General features: G+C 38.6%; 1 protein-coding gene across 1 annotated transcript; it reads right to left on the bottom strand.

Annotated features, from left to right (window-relative positions):
* Positions 1–3,061: 3,061 nt before the first annotated feature.
* LOC149191295 (uncharacterized) lies at positions 3,062–4,478 on the bottom strand. The gene has a single exon (XM_089404153.1). It carries the CDS (start codon positions 4,325–4,327, stop codon positions 3,260–3,262), a length of 1,068 nt encoding a protein of 355 aa, XP_089260279.1. The 5' UTR covers positions 4,328–4,478; the 3' UTR covers positions 3,062–3,259.
* Between the last annotated feature and the right edge of the window lie 15,043 nt (positions 4,479–19,521).

Here is a 19,521-nt window from a genome sequence, read left to right as displayed (position 1 = left end):
GTTTTTTTCATGTTGCACTTAATATTTTTCTTTTTTTTCTTTTTTGAATCTATGTATATCTTTTTTGAATCTATGTAAAATGATAGAGGTCTATATTAAATGAGCGATCTAAAAAAATCAACTGAACTATAAGTATTTTTTTTTAAAAGGCCGAACTATAAGTATTTTTTGAAAAGGTCTGTAAAAAATCATCTGCACTGCTCAGTTGCTGATAGACATCTCTTCTATTTGATCTATGTAGCTACTGTTTCTGAAGAAATGTAATGTCATAACTTTTATGAATGAATATAATGTTTTTTTCATCTGAAAAAAAAAGATGATTCAGGTTTTGGAAATTGGATATTGGATGGATATACAAGAAATTAATAATAATTATGATTTAGGTCTTGGAAATTGGATGGATATATATGAAATTAGTAATAACTAATTGAATTTATAGGAATAGTCGATCAAATTTGAAAGATATAAATTTCATGGATATAAATGAAATTAATTATAATTATTTGAATTGATGGGAATAGTCGATCAAATTTGAAAGATATAAATAAAAATAATAATAATGGACTGAATTGATAGTCGATCAAATTTGAAGGATATAAATAATAATGATTAACTGAATTGATAGGAATAGTCGATCAAATGAAATTAATTTCATTTAATAATTAATTGAATTTAATAATTAATTGAATTCATAAGAATAAAATTGTCAGCTCGATTTTTCAAATATTTTGGAATTTATTTTCCCATCCAATGAAAATATTAGTTTAAATTTGGAAAATAATGATAATTAACTGAATTGATAGGAATAGTCGATCAAATTTGAATAGTCAATCAAATTTGAGGGATATAAATGAAAATAATAATAATTAACTGAATTGAGAGGAATAGTCGATGAAATGAAATCAATTTCATTTAATAGTTAATTGAATTCATAAGAATAAAATTGTCAATTCGATTTTTCAAATATTTTGGAATTTATTTTACCATCCAATGAAATTATTAGTTTAAAATATTTTGGAGTTTATTTTACCATCCAATGAAATTATTAGTTTAAAATATTTTGGAGTTTATTTTACCATCCAATGAAATTATTAGTTTAAAGTTACAATTTTTTTCTAAAATATTCTGGAATTTAAATCAATGTTATCTAAATTAACTATTTATGTTGTCTAAATTAACTATTTATTCAGATTTCTGAAATATGTGACATAATAATTATTAATTTATTCAGATTTATGAAATATGTGACAAAATAATTATCAATTCATCGACTGTTCAGATTTCTATAATATTTTGAATAAGATATTATCTAAATTAACTTATTCAGATTTTCGAAATATGTGACATAATAATTAACTGTTCAGATTTCTAAAATATTTTGAATCAGATATCGACATTGATTTGAGTTCATAGAGTTGAGTTATGTTACGATGAGGTCAGATTATTCGTTAGGCTCGGGTAATTTTAACCCGGAAGATGAATTTGTATGAATCCTTAACATCGTCCGACCTTGATGAATCATATTTCAGGCAACAAACGCAACATAGTTATGAATCTGAGCAACTCAATAATAATTTTATTCAGAACGCTTGAACCATTGACCTATTCCAAATAAGCTTACAGAGAATTTTTAAACGGCTGACCTACTTTGGATACATGGGTTTGTTTTCCTTTTGCAACGACGGTGAAAATCCAGCTGAGAGATTACATTATGAATTTACCCAGAAATAACACAACCTACTCCGGGTAGAAAAGTCAAATTGCCTACCCTGGATTATGAATGATGGTGGCAAACTTGTCATATTTATATGTTAAAATTAATATAATATACAGAATCTACATAATCAAATAAATAAATTATCTTATTAACGCAACATAGTTATGAATCTGAGAACCATTGACCTATTCCAAATAAGCTTACACAGAATTTTTAAACGGCTGACCTACTTTGGATACATGGGTTTGTTTTCCTTTTGCAACGACGGTGAAAATCCAGCTGAGAGATTACATTATGAATTTACCCAGAAATAACACAACCTACTCCTGGTAGGAAAGTCAAATTGCCTACCCTTGATTATGAATGATGGTGGCAAACTTGTCATATTTATATGTTAAAATTAATATAATATATAGAATCTACATAATCAAATAAATAAATTATCTTATTAATGCAAATTGTGATGGGAATGCTGATGGCTATCTCATGTCAAATTTATCTCTCAAATTGAATATAATATATAAAACGAACATACAAACAAATAAAAAAAATATTTGACCTCTGATTTTTTTTCCTTTTCGGACTGAGAATAATTCCTCACATTTATGAAATAATTCATTACAATCCCATGAAGACTAAGACTGCATAGTAGGTTTACTCAGAAATAATATTGCTGCAATCAATGAATTATCCTAGGTTTGCTCATGAAGACTAAGACTGCATAGTAGGTTTACTCAGAAATAATATTGCTGCAATCAATGAATTATCCTAGGCTTGCTCATGAAGACTAAGACTGCATAGTAGGTTTACTCAGAAATAATATTGCTGCAATCAATCAATTATTCTAGGTTTACTCAGAAATAATATTGCTGCAACCAATGAATTATCCTAGGTTTGCTCAGAAATAATATTGCTGCAACCAATGAATTATCCTAGGTTTTCTCAGAAATAATATTGCTGCAACCACTGAATTATCCTAAGCCTGATAATGAATAAAGGTAGTTATGTCATGTCACATTTATCTCTTAAAATTAAGATATAATATATGAGATCTATATAATAAAAATTTTATTTAAGATATAGTATATGAGATCTATATCATAAAAAGTTAATTTTATAAATGTACAATTAAATTAGATTCACTTTAAATTTATCTGGAAACTCTCATTTGGATGATGAGACCAGAAGGAAGAAACAACTCAGAGAACTCAGACAGAAACGCATTCACATCCCCCATCCCATCCAAATGGGAGTGTAAACCACATTCCCTTTACATAGACAAGGATGCTGTACCAGCCAAGTTCTCAGTACACAAGGACATCTACATCAACTGTCACAATCAAATTCAAAGTGGGGTTGGGGATCGTCTGAATATGATCATAAACAACTCAGAGCAGCTCAGGGTTGCCAGGTCGCAGATATATAATAATATGTATATAGATATCAATTATGGTAACAAATAAAAATGAAAAAGAATCAGAATACGTTTGCACGATATGAACAGACCACGTTGTTGAATCCATTGTGTTGTGCTAGTGATACTCAAACTGTTGAAATCCAGGACAGCTGAAACGGATCATAGCCTTCCGAATGACAGTAGCTTAGACCGTTATCCACTTGAAACTCCATGAAAGCATTCAAATCTTGTGTAATTTCTGTTGCAGGTGCGAGTTGATCTGGTTCATGAGTTTGGAAGTTCAAATCCTCAAGAGAAGAAAGCTCCATAGCTGAAGGCTGCATCAAGGAATAATCGATCAATTCCAAATCCGTGCAGGATGCAGCAGCTGCCAGGTGGCCCGATATCGGATCCCTAGTGATAGGAGAGGCCACGTCGGAGAGGCTCTCCCAGAGTCCAGATGATCCGGTCGTCGGGCTTGGATCTGTGTACAGCAAATCAAAGGGCTTGAACATTTCCCCAAATGTCTCTGCGTCTTCAATCGAGGGTTTGGCATCTGGTAGGGCTTTTTTAGCATCAGTTAGGGTTTTTTTGGCATCGGGTAGGGTTTTTGCTTCCGAGTCGTTTGATTTAGCCTTGTAGGGTTTGGGAGTTGCAGCCTCTGCTGTGGAACAAGAAGATGGGGAATCTTCTTGATCGTACGGGTTGCTGAGCGAATTTTTATTGGGTTTCAAAAAATGAGCAGTGCGGCGTCTGGTGATGGAAGAAGTTAGGTTGACCTGAAACGTCGCTGTCGCAGAGGCGGAGGAAGCGGAGGCGGAGGCGGAGGTGGAGGAGGAAGAGTCGGGTAGGTTGAGGCGAGCGTAGGATCCGTAAAGCGTCCGGGCTGCTCCGTCGTAGGCAAGCGCGGCTTCCTCAGCGGTGGCAAAAGTCCCGAGCCAGAGACGGGCGCCCCGGTTAGGTTCCCTAATTTCGGCAACCCATTTGCCCCACGTGCGCTGCCGCACACCCCTGTAACTACACAGCGCATTCTCGGGGCCGCCCTTGCCCTTCATGCACCCTTTCTTGGATCCCTTGGCCGGGATCTTCCTCTGCTTCAACTTGCTGTTGTTGTTGCTGCCCTGCGCCATTGATGCACCCGACCGGTTTCGATCTGCCCACCTCGCCAGAACCGATGATGATGTACTTGCGGAATTTCTTGTTCCCGACTTCATATCCTGCGCTAGCCAATAAGCAAATCCAATACAGGCTCCAAGCGAATAGATCTACAGATTCTACACCGCTCCCTGCTTGCCCGTTGGTTATAAGAGGCGACCGGAGGGACTGGACAATTAGGTCTTTGGCCCCCCTCGGGATCCGGGAGGCCCAGCTCTTGGAGACATGTCCCCTCCTTTTCCACCCACAGCTGTCGAAGCCATGGCTCTTGCCTCCCCACGCGTCCATTTTGTTTTACACTCATCCGCCTCCCATTGGATCGCAGTAACGTCCTGAAACGTGGCACCAAAAAAGTGTGAACGCGTCTTTTAATAAATGTCAGAGATTGTCATCATACTTGCTCGTCTTTTCCACTCACTACGTGCTGCATGTGGAAGCGTTTCCACACTGGAAGGGAAACGGTTAGCATTACCTGTCCTGCCGGGGCAATGGCGCCTTGACGGATCTCAGCCGCAATCTGCATTCATTCCACTTGCCTGTTAGTGAACACACGGTGGCTTCTGCAAAAGAAAGATTATATCTCTCATCTCTAACGCGCACACATCATTTCTTTCCGTTAATTTCTGTGGATGTCCATTCTGTTTTTCTCATTTTGTGGCTCGAAATTTAGTAGAGTTTTGTGATTCCGTAGAGATGTGTTACAATCATAAGTTATTTAGAATTGTGTGGCTTGGAATTTAGGATTTAGTAGAGATTTGTGATTTAATAGAGATTTCTTAGAATCACAATTTATTTAGAATTTTGTGACTTTGAAATTTAATAAAAATTTGTTAAACTCACACATTATTTAGAATGGTATAATTTGTAAAAAGTTAATGTTACAAATCACCAAATATTTAAAACAGTGTAATTTGTTAAAGGCAGATATTACCAATTTTTTCAATGTCCATATCAAAAAAAAATTTCAACCACCACAATTACAAAAAAATTTCACCCCAAAAAATTCACAACTTCTCTCACAATTATATCATCAAACAACTAAAAATCACAACCCGGTCACAAGTGTATCCAGCAATTTCAACCCAAAAACCAAAACATAGAATAATTAAACCGCGACTCAAATTTATTGTCGTAATCTGTCATGAGTTGCCTGCGTTACAAATTACATTCTCGCTTACCTCCGCTCCGGACATCGCTGAAGACAATACTTAAAAGCAGACCAAGTGTCGCCGTTCGCCATTTCCACGCTATAAAAAATTATTGTCGAAATCTGTAATCGAAAAGCTATCGATTTTCAGGTGAGTTGCGTGCGTTACAAATTACATTCTGGCTTACCATCGGTTCAGGACGTAGTTAAAAGCAGGGCAAGTGTCTTTGTTGACTCCTTCCACGTTATAAACTTTGTATCGCTTAGGACATGGTTAACAGCCAGGCAACTTGTCGTTGTTTAGCACTTCCACGATATAAAGTACAGTGACAGAAGCTCCGAAGTAAAGTCGCAGATAAGCCCCGGACTTGAGTAGTCGATACACCATCATGGGACCAAGTGAGTCGTCTCAGAAAAGCCAATCACAATTTGACAACGGAGTAAGGCAAAGTGTACAATTCAAACCCTTTTTCTTTTAGATGTAACAAGTGTACTATTCAAAACTGTTTCTCAACGGTTCATCAAATTTTTTTTATCAATGTAATGATGGAATTTTAATCTAAAAGTTTTAATTTATCCTAGGAAATCTTGAAATTTCGAAAAATAAATGATTTGAAAGGAAACGTGGTCAATTTTGATGTTGTAGTTTCATAAATTTTGTTTTGTGGATGTACTGCTGGTTGAAACTTTGGTGTTCGATCATGAGAATTATGATCTGATACCAAATTGATGTACAATTTGGAAAAGAAGTGTTTATTCAAATGTGAAACTACATATATATAATTTATTTTTATTTTGCGGCTGTACTGCTGGTTGAAACTTTGGTGTTCGATCATGAGAATTATGATATAAAACCAAATTGATGTACAATTTGGGAAAGAAGAAGTGTTTATTTAAATGTAAAATTAGTTATATATATAAGAGTTAATTGTATTGATGAAATTTATGTACTCATTCAAATAAAAAATAAATTAGAACTTTAAGGTATGTTTTCAACGATAACGCGGCATTGTTTATACTAATGTATAAGAGTTTTGTACAATGCGGGGTTTTTTGACAATATTCTCTTTGGAGTGTTATATGGTTTATGTTTTATATAATAATAGCACAATTTAATTATAAGAATAAGAATGTTTGTTTAGTGGTTAAAGATGGTTTAGCTATGTTATCAATGTTTATAAATTACTTTTAGGTATAGCAATTGAGCTTTTGGGATAGAAATGGGGTTACGCATACTTACAATTGAGGTTTTAGGATAGAAATGGGGTTATGTATACTTACAATTGAGTTTTTAGGATAGAATTGCCGTTATGTATTTAATAGTGAAGTAGAGTTGAAGTATGTGTATAGTGATAGAAGTGTATAGATGATTATATAAAAGGGCGTTTTTTATAATTCAAGATAATAAGAGAAATGCATAATTTTTTCCATACTAAATATGAAATTAACATTTAAAGTTTAAAATTAATATTAACTCATATAGATTTATATAGATCTTTCTCAACTCCTTAGCTGCTAAATCTGATTAAGGATTAAATTTCTCAAGATGTAAATCTCAAAACTTGGGGAAATACTTGCACCTCTAGAAATTTGATCCCAATATCTCATTCAGATGAATCTATGCTAGTTCTTCATAATATTATATATTTATATAAATTTAACATATCTGTGTATAAAAATATTCTTATTTTTAATAATATTATTTATATTTATATAGATTTCACACTTTTTTATACAAATAAAATTTTAAATTTTATTTGAATCATAATAATACAAATAACATGTTTTATATTTTTTAATGTAATACACATAGCATTGATGATATAAATTAATTTATATTTTTTTATTGTAATTTTTTTAATATATTTATTAATTAAATTTAAATATGAAGCTATTAAATATAATGGTTATTAACATATTTGAATTTATAGCTACTCTTTATATCATTTATATATTTTAATTTATATATTTAAAAATATTTTTTAATTATATATATTTTAATTAATTTTATTAATTTTTATATTTTTATTAATTATATATTATTAAAATCATAGTTATGAATATTGTTTTTATTTCTATTTAAATTTATTTTAATGTCATAGGTATATTATAATTTTTTTTTAATTTGTTTATAATTTTATTAATAAAAAAATTATAATTAAATAAATAGAATTGAATTATTTATTTTCTTACTTTGTAAAAAAAAATGATTGATTTATTTTTTATTAATCTATTATTATTTTCAAAGAGACATTTAAATATGTATCTTCATTTACAACTACTGTAACATTAACTAAACATTGTAGAGTGCCACTCTTAACAACAACAAAAAAAAACTATTTTAATATTGACTATAAATAAAATATTTCAATATTAAACATCACTATAATATTTTAGGATTCAATTTTAAGTAAATATTTCATATAAACACTCTCTTATATACATACATATATAAAATTGAGAGTAGAAGTGTACTATTTAGTATTTAAAAACATGTAATTATTTTTATGTTTACCGTGTAGTTTAATGGGGTTTATGGTTGCACATACATAACCCATGAGGTGTAGACCATTTGGTAAGTGTGAGATTTAAGTCTTCCCAAGTCATTTATGAGATGACTTAACTCAATTCATATATATATATATATTTGTTGATATTAATTTTGAACTGTTTCATTAAATTTGGAAAAATCCTAATAATAATATTCTATTAATGGAACAGATCGTTTTTACATAAAACAAGAACCAACTTTATATATAAATAATTTCCATTCACAATATTCATTTTTACATTATTGACATTTCGGGTCTAGAACAAAACTCATCATTTCCAAATCATTAATAAAATAATTTATCAATATTAATTTTAAAAAAACTATCATATATAAAATAATTTGTTGATATAAATTATGAACAAAATGTTAAGTTATTTTTTTAAGAGCATCTTTTTTTTTATAAAAACTTCGAGCAGCCACGATGGAAGCACCGAGGACAGATACAGCATCATAGGTCCATAAAGAAGACAGACCTTTGAACATCACAAGCCATATCATGACATATTGAACTGAGAAACTTTACAAGTCCATAAAGAAGACAGACCTCTGAACATCACAAGCCATATCATGACATATTGAACTGAGAAACTTTACAAGTCAGCCAAAAGGCATGTCAAATGCATCAGCAAAAGGTTTAAACCAAAAACCATTTCAGAAGAAAAACAAAGAAGCATCAAAATTTAATAACCATCGATAAAGAAATCCTGCACAAAACAGGAATTCTCTTCCTCTTTCACTTCCATAGACCATGACCCAGAGTCTAAGAGCAGAGCTTCCTTGGATAGGCAATCAGTTTGGAGATTCTATTCATGACCAATGAGTTGAATGGAACAATCTCTCGTGAGTCCCCATAAGAACATTATCTTGTCCATCCAGCCTGCCAAGTGAAGGCTCCTTATGTGACAAACACCATTTACATGATCCATCATCTACTTAAAATCATCGTAAATTGAAATACCCTGTACATCAAAGAAAACACAAAAAGCAAGAAAACCCGCTAAAGCATCTTTGTGCTTTATGAGACTCACTTTCACCATATATTTTTATCTATTGAATAGAGAGATTGCGATTAATGGTTAATACGTATATAAGCAATATAACCATTTTTCTTTTTTATTCTACGTGCACATGATCCTATCAAGGTTGTCCCACCGAAAAAATATTTGTTTGGTGTTTTTTACGATTACGTGTAACCCTAAGCGCAATGGTAGGTCTAAAATATATGCGGTGTGCACTCAATATGGAGTTAATAAGCATAATTTATAAAATATTAACGATTAAAAAAATTAATATGAAATATATTTATAAAATAATTTCATATTGCTTTTATAAAATATATTTAAAATAATTTGATATAAAATATTAAGAGGTCAATAATAATATATTATAAAATAATTTAATATATTAGCTTAATTTTATATTAAAAATAATTTAATACATTAATTTAATTTTACATTAAAAATAACTCAATATATTAAATTTGTTGATAATACACTTCTAAATAAATTATTTTATTTTAAATAATTATTTACTAAAATTGGGAGAGAGCCAGGAGCACGATAGGTTAAGGTTTCGGGGTTTCACCGCCTTGCTTTGACAAACCTGCTACAGTAATACCAAAAAAGACCTGTATTTGAATTGCGACCTGTGACTAAGATAGCGATGAATGGTATGGCGGGGGAGAAATCCTGTCACACCCCCAATTCTTTTTTCCTTAAATTGGCCGGGTGCGGCACCGCCTAAGTTAATAACTTGTTCCGTCGTTAATTAACTTTACGAACTACGCCTTAACAATTCATAATAAACATGAATTACATATTATTAATGTGCGGAAACCATCAACAATATAAAGATAATACAACTCGACAATAATATAAAAGAATGATCTTTTATTATATAAGAGAGTTTTACATGACCGGGAGCCGCGCTCGACCGGCGTTCAATAAACAGGAGGGCGCCCGCCCGTGCTAGGACGCATGGCGGTCTGCCAAAACTCCACAGAATATACAACAATACAATAATACAATGTGTGCACAAACTTGGCGTTGGGCAGGCAGGCGCACCCGTGCACGACCCGTGCCCAAACCACAACCCAAAACTAAGTGCAACGATGTGGGCGCCCGTGCACACCACCGAAACCTCACACGACCCTCGCCCGGCTCGGCGGGCTCATCCTACCGAGTTGCAGTAAAACTGCGCTATCCCAAGTGCGCACACACCTTTGTGCGTTTGAGATGCCACGAGAGATCGATGAAGATCCGTTGATGAAATGAACGCTCGCTTCACTCCATTTATATGCGTGGAAGGTCGCTCGTCCAACACTTGGCCGACCTTCAAAACTTCAATACAAACGCCCACCTAACGCTCGCCCTCAACGTCGGCTCGCCCGATGTGTGGGTGCGCCCATGGTTGGCTCACACGCTATCCGCTCACCATATATATAACGCAAACCTCTTAACACTTGCGCGCACATATGATGAAGGACCCTTCGCACTTTTACTTCGTCGATTTTTGAGACGGAGGGAGCGCGCGCCCGTGCCCAAGAACGCAGGGCATTACATTCTCCCCCACTGGAAATCGTTGTCCTCCTCGACAACATACCATCCTCCAAGCATCACTATCCATGATGTCGACTCCCCTCACATATGGCAAACATCCCGGCAACATATGTAGGACTCCATCTCCACCATGTCATCGTCACCATGTGCAAAACTGCCCATGATATGTCAACAAGTGCTAACACCCCTCAAACATGTGTCAACATCTCATCTCAACAATATGTCATATATCGGAACATCTCAATCCATGATGATCAACCACCATGTCACAATCTCCACATGCTACTCTATCGTGGAAGGCTGGTCCCTCCATCCAAGCTGCCTGCTCACTGCAACATATCGTGTCGACCTCATCATGTGTCGTCCTCATGTGAATTGCTGCCATGATACTCCAACACAATGCTAGCACATCTTTGCACACTGCTAGCCCCCATGTCTGAACTAGTTGGGTAGCTAATCCAACCATCACGCTCAAACCATGAGAATGCACATCCTCATGCCATCATTAGTTGTTTCTCAAAACATCCTGTCACATCCTCAACTCGATCAAGAATCCATCTCCATATAAGTGTAAGCCATGCACAGGTCCATGAAGTAGTCCTCATCTCAACTGCAACATGTCATCCATGATGTTTGGTGTCAATGTGCTACACGAAGTCAGCCACATCTACTCCAACATCATCCATATGTGTGCCTCCTCCATATGAAGAGACCATCTCATCAAACTCCAACTCTCGGTATGCCACATCCAAGTCCATGAAGCTACCTCCATCATATCTGAAATGTGTCAACCCTCAAGTCTCCATAGAAACAAGTATACATCTGCCTCATCTATCTATGTGCTGCCCATGACCATAAATCAATCAGCTCCCATGTGTGTAAAAGATAGTTGAGTCTCGGCTCAACTCATGCCCCAAGTGTTGCCACCAAGGCATCATCATCGTTGTAACTCCATCACTCCAAAGTGTCTCATATCGATCCTCCACATCAAGTCACTCTTTCAAGTCACACCCATGCATGTGCTTGAAAGTATGCACCTGCATCAAAGTCCTCGACCTCAGCTCCTCAATGCATCAAATCCTCTAAGTCCACCATGTATGAAGTCCCTAAAAGTCACAACAATCTCATGTTATCATTAGCTCCATGAGTCATCTCCAACCAACATCTCCATGTAGTAGGAATGCTCCATAATCTGCTCACAAATCTATCCAAGTCCATGGTCTTGTTGTACATGAGTGCACAACCTCTCCATCGGCTCATAAGTAATAAGTCTCCATGTCACACTAGCAAATCCATCTGCACAACATTCCTACCTTGGCACTCCTCTCTACAAGTGCTCCACATAATGTCCCTGCATAAGACTGCCATGCTCCATGTATTCAAGTCTCAACCTGATGTCCATGACTAAGTTGTCCATGTAGTCCAACCAAGTAGACCCATCACAACAATCGGTCATCCTCATCCAAGCTGCAATCTTCGGTCTAGTGAACTCGGTCACCCAACCATATCATCATGTCATGAGTCCCTTCATCATAGCTCCTCCACCAAAGTGTCCACCACGACTAGCTCTTGGTCTCGGCCATGAGAAGTCCACCCAAGCAACCCAAGTGTGTGCCCTCCAATCTGTCCATGAGTCATGCCGGGCACTTAGCCAAAGTGGCTAAAGCATGACCCAATCATCCACAACGATCATCAAGTTCCACCCTTGTCACGGGCCTTTGTACCTTCTACCATAAGGTCACAAACAACCCCAACAAGTCCTGCAACAATCGACAATCCTTGCTTCTCCATACAAGGTCTCATCATAAACATCCATGGTAAGATCCTCCCTAGCATCGGCAAACTGGCTTTGCCCTTCCCTGCATACGGTCCACCTACCAAATGCTCAAATGAAACACAAGTATCAACACTTACTTCATCATCATGAGGCTCCTCCTCATTCATCCATGTCTGCAAACTGCACGATCCTGGTCCAACTTGATCAATCTCAAGTTCATCCTTCATCATGGTCATGTCTGCAACATCTTCAATCATCATCACTTCCTCTTCCTTGATAGCACAATCTGCAACTTCACCTTGCTCCATTGTCCAACCAAGTTGAAGAAGCTCTCCTTCAACATTCTTCTCCAAGACTTCAAGTTCTTTTCGGATCCGGGCTTCTCTTCCTTCAACCTTTTCAACCTGTATAAGGTAAGCAAGAGCTTCCCTTCACCTTCTCCCAAACTTGCCATGCCTTGTACTTCGTCTTCCCCGGTTCGTACTTTGTTTGGTCCACAGATGCCCAAACCGTGTATACCTGCCCACACGCAGTCCCACTTGCCCACCTGACAAGTGCCCAAATCGTATGATCAGCACGTAGTACCGCCTGCCCAACTCTACGATACCCGGTTCCAACCTTTACCAGCTTCACCAAGTTCCCTGCAACCATGAACCAGCCCTTGTTCCACTTCGTGTGAAACGGCTTCCTTCACCTGCAAGTACCCTTGTCACTGTCACGAGCAACCCTGCTCAAACCGAGTCTTGAAACTACCTTCAAATGCTTCAACACCTGAACCTTGTTCAAGCCTCAATATCACCTGTCAAATTTCCAAGTGTACCCACACCTGCACTTCGTCACGAGCAACCCTGCTCACCAGCTCCAAACCGAGCTCCGATACCACCTGTCACGCCCCCAATTCTTTTTTCCTTAAATTGGCCAGGTGCGGCACCGCCTAAGTTAATAACTTGTTCCGTCGTTAATTAACTTTACGAACTACGCCTTAAAATTCATAATAAACATGAATTACATATTATTAATGTGCGGAAACCATCAACAATATAAAGATAATACAACTCGACAATAATATAAAAGAATGATCTTTTATTATATAAGAGAGTTTTACATGACCGGGAGCCGCGCTCGACCAACGTTCAATAAACAGGAGGGCGCCCACCCGTGCTAGGACACACGACGGTCTGCCAAAACTCCACCGAATATACAACAATACAATAATACAATGTGTGCACAAACTTGGCGTTGGGCGGGCGGGCGCACCCGTGCACGACCCGTGCCCAAACCACAACCCAAAACTAAGTGCAACGATGTGGGCGCCCGTGCGCACCACCGAAACCTCACACGACCCTCGCCCGGCTCAGCGGGCTCATCCTACCGAGCTGCGGTAAAACTACGCTATCCCAAGTGCGCACACACCTTTGTGCGTTTGAGATGCCACGAGAGATCGATGAAGATCCGTTGATGAAATGAACGCTCGCTTCGCTCCATTTATATGCGTGGAAGGTCGCTCGTCCAACACTTGGCCGACCTTCAAAACTTCAATACAAACGCCCACCTAACGCTCGCCCTCAACGTCGGCTCGCCCGATTTGTGGGTGCGCCCATGGTTGGCTCGCACGCTGTCCGCTCACCATATATATAACGCAAACCTCTTAACACTTGCGCGCACATATGATGAAGGACCCTTCGCACTTTTACTTAGTCGATTTTTGAGACGGAGGGAGCGCGCACCCGTGCCCAAGAACGCAGGGCGTTACAAATCCCCTCCTATACGAATGTTGCAGCAGGAGAATTGAGCCAGCAAGATGTTGCTAGTAGTAATGGGGAAAAGGTAAAGGAATACTGGTTTTGGGAGCCAAATGGAAAGCGGGCTTGGGAGGAAAATGTCTACCAAGAGCTACATAAAAACAAAGATTCGTTATCCCTAACGATAAGATGGAAGAGTATTGAAAGTCCATGAAGGACCATGCCCTCATCTGTAAGTTCATAGGGGCATGGCTGACAGAGAAAGAGTTGATTAAATGGATCCAACAAAGATGGCAACCAAAAGGCCACACTGATCTCAAGCTTGGGGCGAAGGGTTTCTTCACAGTGATCTTCTCAAATCTGGAAGACAAAGAAAGGATTTTTGAAGACGGACCATACTTCTTCAACAATGTCGGACTCTTCATCAGGCACTGGGAAGAGTGCTACAACCTTGATCAAGGGAAAATATTGGCTACCCCAATATGGGTTCGACTATTTGGTTTACCAATAGACTTCTGGGATCTAGAGATACTAGAAGACATCGAGAATTCTATTGGCACCTTCGTTAAAGTGACAGATTCGACAAGGAAAGGAAGATATACCTCCTATGTGAGAATCTGTGTCTATATGAGTATAACGGAGCCGGTCCTAGATTACATAGAGCTGGAATACCATGATGAGGTATGGCCACAACTAATTGATTATGAGCACATACCATTCTGTTACTGCATATGCCATGAATATGGCCACTTGTTCTTGGCATGCCCCCTCAACCAGAAAGAAAACCCCCCGGCGGATAGGAGGACAGGGGAATCGATGGCAAAAGAGGATGGAGAAGGGTTTAAGGAGGTGCAACAGAGGAAAATAACCCTGAGACAGCCAGGGAATCATAAAGAAAATCAAGCAGAGAAGGAACAAAGGCCTCAGAACCGCTTTTCAGTATTATAGGAAGAAGACATGGGTGCGGATATGGGAGACATTTCACCAGAAATGGAAAGCCAAAAAGGCAAAGAAATAGAAGGAAATAAAATGAAGAAAATGGTGGCTGAGATAGAGCAAGGACCAGAGGATAACATGCAAATGGTGGAACAAACCCTAATGGAGATCGACAACCAGAAAGAAGAGCTAAGTGCAGAAGAACAAGCCATGACGCAGCTACTGTAGGAATGGAGACATTTGGATGAAATATTCAGCGTGGAAGATCAAGAGCAACTCTATAAGGAGGCTTTTCAATAATATAGAGACAAGTGGGGCTCAACGATAATAAGCCAACCTGAACATTTAGGGGCCCAAGCCAACCAAGGGCAAGAAGCGGGAACACAAGGAAAAGGAGGTAAAAAAAGAGGTAGGAGAATGATGAATGAATCCATACAAATGGTTGGGGAACTATTGGTGAATTTGGGAAGAGTAGTGCCATTTTCAGAGGTCTTCCACCAACTGCTAAAATTGTTAAAATGATTATTACAACCTGGAACATTAGAGGCCTAAACAACAGATGCAAACATAGGTACCTTAAGGAGAGGTTGAGAAAAAATAAGCCAAACATTATGATAATACAAGAAACCAAAATCAACGAAAGAAAGCTGAAAGAAATAATGGAACACTTCAAGCCAGAATACCAAGTCATGGATTATGATACTAATGGAAATGCAGGGGGACTAGCGATTCTCTGGAATCTGATGGAAGTTTGGTTTGAAGACTGGGTAAACCTACCAAGAATTCTTATAGGAAAATTTCAGAATATTGGATCCAGTGAATGGGTTCTATTTTCAGGGGTTTATGAACCTCATATTCCGAGAGAAAGAGGAGCCTTCCTATAAAATTTGGTAAACCTGAGAAATTTATACCTAGAAGACCTATGGGTAGTGGGGGGGGGGAACTTTAACAAGATCACAACCCTAGGGGAAAAAAAGGGAGGAATGAGAAGAACGGATGCAGATATGGAAGCCTTCAACGAAACCATCACAAATTTATGCCTAGTTGATATACCCACAATCAATGGGATTCATACCTGGAATAACAGATGAGGAGGGGTTCATCAAATAACATGCCACCACTCTCAGAACAACTAATAAGCAGAGATATCTTCATAGAAGCATCAATACTTCCATGCATGGGGTCAAACCATTGGCCAGTCTGCTTGGAAGTGGATCTAAAAGAAAGACCCAAGAACTGACCCTTCAGGTTTGAAGCTTTCTGGCTCAGAGACCCTGGTCTCCTAAAAAAAATTGAAGAATGGTGGACACAAAGTGTACAACAGGGCAGGAACAGGATGCACACCTTCCAATTGAAGCTAAAATAATTAAAGAAGAAGCTCAGGAAGTGGAATAAGGAGGAGTTTGGGCACATTATCAAGGATCATACTGAACTCAGCAAGCATATGGCGGAGGTTCAACAAAAAATTATACAGGAGGGAAGGTCAGAGGATCTGGTACGAGAGGAAGGATTATTGATAAACAAGATAGAGGAAAGAAGACAACAGGAGGAGATCCTCTGGAAACAAAAATCTCGGGTCCAGTGGCTGAGGGAAGGAGAACGAAACACGAGATTTTTCCATAAAGCCATGGTGCACCACCGGCAACATAACCGAATTTACTCCCTAAAATATGAGGAAGGACAACGCAAAGTTCAACATGAAGAAATGGAAGCCATTATGGTTAATCACTTCAAATATATGCTCATAGAAAGTCCTGACAATAGAAAGGAAGCCACCCAAAGCATCATGCAATACATTCCCAAACTGATAACTAATGACTAGAATATGGCCTTGATGCGAGTTGTCTCCAAAGAAGAAGTAGAAGATATAGTAAAAGGAATGCAAAAGAACAAAGCCCCTGGTCTGGACAGATTCACTGCAGAGTTCTATCAAGCCACCTGGCCATTCATGGGGTAAGACATCCTCGAGGTTGTGGAGGAATCGAGATGTAACCAAAAGGTATGCCCAAGACTCAACTCTACTTTTATTGCTTTGATTCCTAAAACTTCTAAGTCTAATGTCCCTCGAGGATTTAGGCCCATTGCCCTATGTAATGTCATCTACGAGATTATAGCCACTCTTGTTGTCAAACACCTGAAGCCCCTTCTTCCCAACCTCATTTCTCCTAAACAAACCAGATTTGTAGAGGGCTGACAAATCCTTGATGGCTTCATTACATCCCAAGAGGTAGTCCACTCTCTTAAGACCTAGGAGATCCTCACCATGATGATAAAGCTGGATCTATCCAAGGTGTGTGACAGAATCAACTGGGGATACCTATCGAGCATTCTCAAAGCTTACAACTTTGCCCAAAGATGGATCAGCTGGATCCTTGCCATGATATCCTCCCCAGTTTTCTCAATATTGCTGAATGGAACCCCCAACTCGACATTCAACCCAACCCGGGGGCTGAGACAGGGGGACCCTATCTCGCCCTTCTTGTTCATCTTAGCAATGGATGGGCTAGGCCGGTATATAAAATAGAAGGCATGCAATTCCTAGCTCCAAGGGTTAAGGATATGGGGTAATGACATGCCTATCACTCATCAGTAATTCGTGGACGACATTATGCTTTTTTGTCAAGCCACCCTGAAGGAAGCCCGAAGCATTAGAGACATCCTTAACACCTTTATGGAAGCCTCAGGGACCAAGATTAATAATGACAAATCCTGCATTTTCTTCTTCAATACCCAAGGGAATGTTAAGAACTACCTAGCCAAAATCCTAGGGTTCAGTACTGGTATCCTGCCATCCAAATACCTGGGTATGCTTCTCTCTGATAACCCTCTAAGAAATGATTGTTGGCAAAACATTCTCCAAAAGCTACAAGGAAATCTCAATTGCTGGACCTTTAGATATCTAAACATCACCGGCATAATAGTGCTACTCAAAGCAGTGCTTCAGTCGATACCTGTATACCAACTATCTGGAATGGCAGCCCCAAAAGGAGCATGCTCCAAAATGGTAGACATTTTCAAAAAATTCCTGTGGGGAGGAGCCCAACAGATTAGGAAATGGGCATTGGTGTCATGGCAAGGCCTAATCAATAAGAAAGAGGATGGCGGACTAGGCCTCAGAGACCCATACATCCTGAACCAAACCATGGGAGCAAAACTTTGGTGGCGATGGATGGGTGGGGGAGTAGATCTTTGGAAACAAATCTGGACTCGGAAGTACAACATGTCGGTGAGAACTGAGGATATCCTAAGATATCAAGACCCTCCCAAGGGATCGACGATGTGGAATTTGGCAACCCGCAATAATCACCTCATCCAGCAGCATGCCTTTTGGGAGGTTCGCAATGGCAAAACAACTCGATTCTAGACAGAATCTTGGCAACAAAGAGTAAAAATAGTAGAAAGATAGGAACTCAAGGAAATATATCAGCACACCAGGGACAGTAATATGCATGTGGTGAAACAATACTGGAATGAAGAGCAGGGAGTGGAAAGTTGGAGGAGATGGAAGACAAAAGATGGCTGGGATGAGGCGACAGAAACAAAACAATGGGCAAACCTAGACAGAACTAAGGACAAGGCAAATAATGTTTCGTTAAGACCCGAACATCTTGAGATGGGGTTACACCACCAAAGGTACCTTCACCATAAGCGAAGCCTACGATATGCAAGTTTGACAAGAGCAGGAAGGGCAAGATATCATATGGAAAAAGATTTGGAAAGGTGGGTGGTGGCCAAAGGTAACCCACTTCCTCTGGATGGTTTGTAAAGGACACATGTTGACCTGGGATCAGTTATAGAAACGAGGCTTTCAGGGGCCCTCCTTCTGCTGGCTATGCCACCAACACCGAGAAGATATGGAACATATCCTCAACACTTGCCAGTTCGTGGAACAAAAGTGGAGGCAAATAAAAGGAGTTTTTGAAAGCATGGACAGAGACCAAAACAACATTAAAGGAACAATTCTCCCATGGCGGAACCATATCTATTCTAGCCCTGTAGTAAACAGGGCTTGGAGTCTAGGCCTAGGATTCACCCTCTGGGCCATCTGGAAGGAGCAAAACCATAGAATCTTCAAGAACAAAGCAACTCCGCACGAAAAAGTATGGGAAGGCATTGCCCAGAATATAAGGGAAACAATCTTGGTAGAAACATGGCACAAAGAGGACAGGTAAGTGCCACCTCAAGAAGCCTGGATCTGACAAAAACTCAATCCAACCCCAGGGATGATTGACACCAAAGCATGGAAAACAAGCAACATGGGCATGACCTCCGGGTCCCATTTTAGCCCCCCAGAAGAAGGGTTCATAAAACTTAACTTTGATGGGGCCTCCAAAGGAAATGTGGGAGAGGTAGGTCTAGGTGGCCTCTTCCGAGACCCCCAGGCTAACACCCGTCTCATCTATGCAGACAGCTATAGGATTTCCAGTAATAACGAGGTGACGTTTGCTGTAGTATGATAGGGCCTCCTAATAGTTGTCAGAATGGGATACAAAAACGTGGAAGTGGAAGGGAATTCAAGCCTGGTTATAAATACAGTGG

This window comes from Pinus tabuliformis, chromosome 2_2 (assembly GCF_031772625.1).
Source record: "Pinus tabuliformis cultivar Carrire ecotype Pingquan chromosome 2_2, CPIR1, whole genome shotgun sequence".
In the NCBI taxonomy this organism is placed as follows: domain Eukaryota; kingdom Viridiplantae; phylum Streptophyta; class Pinopsida; order Pinales; family Pinaceae; genus Pinus; species Pinus tabuliformis.
The sequence above is the reverse complement of the archived record's forward strand: the minus strand, read 5'-3'. Positions and strand labels throughout refer to the sequence as shown.

Excerpts from the sequence above, each read along its gene's own strand:
- LOC149191295 (XM_089404153.1), bottom strand. The coding sequence starts at position 4,327 with ATGAAGTCGGGAACAAGAAATTCCGCAAGTACATCATCATCGGTTCTG.